The 3,234-nt window shown below is 50.8% G+C and overlaps 1 protein-coding gene across 1 annotated transcript in view; it reads left to right on the top strand.

Annotated features, from left to right (window-relative positions):
• The window catches only part of PPT2 (palmitoyl-protein thioesterase 2), a 7,025-nt gene that overhangs the window by 1,156 nt on the left and 2,635 nt on the right, over positions 1–3,234 (top strand). Inside the window, exons 3-8 of the mRNA XM_007459520.1 lie at positions 8–126; positions 372–525; positions 992–1,087; positions 1,184–1,291; positions 2,094–2,177; positions 2,297–2,381. Coding sequence (XP_007459582.1) covers positions 8–126; positions 372–525; positions 992–1,087; positions 1,184–1,291; positions 2,094–2,177; positions 2,297–2,381 — 646 coding nt within the window. The remainder of the gene's footprint in view (positions 1–7; positions 127–371; positions 526–991; positions 1,088–1,183; positions 1,292–2,093; positions 2,178–2,296; positions 2,382–3,234) is intronic.

The raw sequence follows: 3,234 nt of genomic DNA, 5'->3' as shown, positions 1-3,234 counted from the left end.
TTCCTGCTGCTGCTGCTGCCCGCAACCCCCGCGCCCCATCGGGCTTCCTACAAGCCGGTCATCGTGGTGCACGGGCTCTTTGACAGCTCGTACAGCTTCCGCCACCTGCTGGAATACATCAACGAGGTCTGGCAGGGGACCTCCGGTTGTGGGGCGTTGGTGGCGTCTACAGAGGCTGGGGAAGGAGAATGGGGAATTGAATGCTGGGCCTGCCAACTTCCTCGGGGAGCTGGTGCTGGAGTGGGGAAAGTCTGGGGACAAGAGATCCTTGGTTCTAGCAGGGCACAATAGGCATGTGGGCGCTGGCCAGGGGGCGGTGTGGAGGGGCTTCATCGTCCATCCCCGGTTGGGGCATTGCCCCCTTCCCACAGACACACTCTGGGACTGTGGTGACAGTGCTCGATCTCTTCGATGGGAGAGAGAGTTTGCGGCCCCTGTGGGAACAGGTGCAAGGGTTTCGAGAGGCTGTGGCCCCCATCATGGCAAAGGCCCCTCAAGGGGTGCATCTCATCTGCTACTCGCAGGGTAGGCACCGTCTCCCACCCCAGCTCCTAAGCCCTATCTGAGGCTTGATCCTAATCTGAGGGACACTGCCTAGTGTTCCCTTTTTTGAGCCACATTGCTTCAGCCAGAGCCCTGATACTTGAGCCCTCCTTTTCTGACTTCCCTCAGTACCTGGGTCTTATCTCTTTGTGTGTCCTGAGTGGGAGGGAGGGTCCCTGCACTGCTGCCCCTTTCTGTGCCCATTACCCATGGTTCTTGGACATAAAAGGTAGTGGTACAGTAAAAAGCACCCTACAGTTAGTCGGGACACCCAGTATTGAATTCTGGCTCTGTCACTTACATGACGTGGATGTTTTGACACAGGGTGTGTGCCTTCTCTGGGCCTCAGTTTCCTTTAGGTACACTGTGTGTGTGGGGGGTGCGGACGGGGGGCAGTGTTGGCCTGGCTGTCCCTAAGTCCCTGCCCAATGTGGTGTTCTGCCTGCAGGGGGCCTGGTATGCCGGGCACTGCTGTCTGTGATGGATGAACACAATGTGGATTCTTTCATCTCTCTCTCCTCTCCACAGATGGGACAGTATGGAGGTGAGTGGGCACTGTGGGCTCCATGGGGGTGGGGGTGGGCCCTGAGTCTTGAGGGCACAAGTTTGGAGCCACCTGGCACTGCTGTTCTCTTGCCAGACACAGACTATTTGAAGTGGCTGTTCCCCACCTCCATGAGGTCCAACCTCTACCGCATCTGCTATAGCCCCTGGGGCCAGGAATTCTCCATCTGCAACTACTGGCATGGTGAGTAGGACATGCCAAACTGGGGCCTCCATGGAAAGGGCATCCTGGAGGATAGGGCCTGCTGCTCCCACCTCTACCATAACCAACAGCAATGATAATGATAACTTAACAGTTATTGAGCACTTACTATGTGAACAGGCACTGTTCAAAATGCTTTATGTGTATCACCTTGTTTGCCTTAGAGAGTATAACCTGCTGCAGGGGTTGGCCGACTGTATCCTTACAGGGCAAGATAGTAAATATTTTGAGTTTTGCAGGCCGTACAGTCTCTGTCACAACCACTCAGTTCTGCCACAGTCATGTGAAAGCAGCCATATATCGTATGTAAATGAATGAGTGTGTCTGTGTTGGCAATAAAATTTATTTACAGAAACAAGCAGTGAACTGGATTTGGCTAATGAGTCACAGTTTGCAAACGCCTGGTATAGTTTTTAAGACCATGGATGCTGCTGGGTCCAGACTGCTTGGGTTTGAAGCCTGGCCCTGCGGCATGACTTTGGGCAAGTTACTCAACCTTCCTGTGACTCAATTTTCCTCATCTGTATAATGATATAGTACATACCTTATAGGGTGGTTATGAGGATTAAATAAATTAATGAGTGTAATGTACTTTGAACAGTATCTGGCTCATAGTAGGTGTTAGAAAAAGGTGTTTGCTATTATGTTTACAATTATCATGGCTACTATTATATTACTATTCACCTTGTCTATTACGTTAGCCTCCCGATTGGTCTTCCAGCCTCTGGTCTTGCCTCTTCTCCCTGCTTCTCTGACAACCTTTCTAACTGCTGTTTGTACCCAGACCCCCACCATGATGACTTGTACCTCAATGCCAGCAGCTTCCTGGCCCTGATCAATGGGGAAAGAGACCATCCCAATGCCACTGGTAAGACCCCAGGCTCCTACCCTGGTCCCACTTTCTGCTTCTCTGACCCCCTGTGTTCCCCTCTCCAACCTGGCCTGACCCCTGTGACTGACTCAGGCTCTCTTCTTCCCACTCGGCAGCTTGGCGGAAGAACTTTCTTCGTGTGGGCCGCCTGGTGCTGATTGGGGGCCCTGATGATGGTGTCATTACCCCCTGGCAGTCCAGGTAATAAGGGACTGTGTGGTCTGAAGATTGGCTAAGGACACCCCAGCCCCCACCAATCTTTATCTCATTTCTAAAACTGGCCTGCTGCTTCCACTGGGTAATACCCCTACCCTCCACTCATCTTGTCACACACGACCAAAACCTGGGAGTCATCTCGTAGCCTCTTATATGTAGCCAGTCACTAAGCCCTGCTGACTCTACTAGGTAGAGTCTGCTTGCTCTCCATCCCTACCAATCCCCCTTTGTAAAAACTTTTAACTTTGAAATATTTACAGATTCATAGGAAGCTGCAAAGATAGTTTAGAGAGGTCCTGTGTATCCTTCACCCAGGTCCCCTCAATGGTTGCATCCTATGTAACTATAGCACAATATCCAAACCAGGAATATGACATTGGTACGTGTGTATAGTTCCATATGCCATGTAATCACATTTCCTACCACCTCTTTTACTTACCGGGACTACTGAAATAGCCTCCAGCCTCATCCCCGCCATCCCATTCCTCAGGCAAATCCATGGCTTCATGGCACTATGTGCCTGCCTTTGATCATCATGAGTGATCTGAAATGTCACCTGATCTACTTTAGTCACTCAACAGATACTCTGTGTGCCTAGGCACTGTCCTGGGGATGCAGTAGTAAATGAAAGAGAAGTCCATGGTGTTATGTAGCTTACATTCTTGTGGGGGAGACAGATAATAAATGTAAATCTATATGCCAAGTGGTGATAAAATAAGGCAGGGGAAGGGATTAGAGAATGGCCAGGGCCTATATTAGCTGGTGGCCAGAGAAGTCCTTCTGGAAGAGTTGCCATTTGAGCAGAGACTGAAGGAAGTGAGGGAAGGAGTTGTGCATC

This window comes from Lipotes vexillifer, unplaced genomic scaffold, assembly GCF_000442215.2.
Source record: "Lipotes vexillifer unplaced genomic scaffold, Lipotes_vexillifer_v1.1 scaffold862, whole genome shotgun sequence".
In the NCBI taxonomy this organism is placed as follows: Eukaryota; Metazoa; Chordata; class Mammalia; order Artiodactyla; family Lipotidae; genus Lipotes; species Lipotes vexillifer.
The sequence above is the reverse complement of the archived record's forward strand: the minus strand, read 5'-3'. Positions and strand labels throughout refer to the sequence as shown.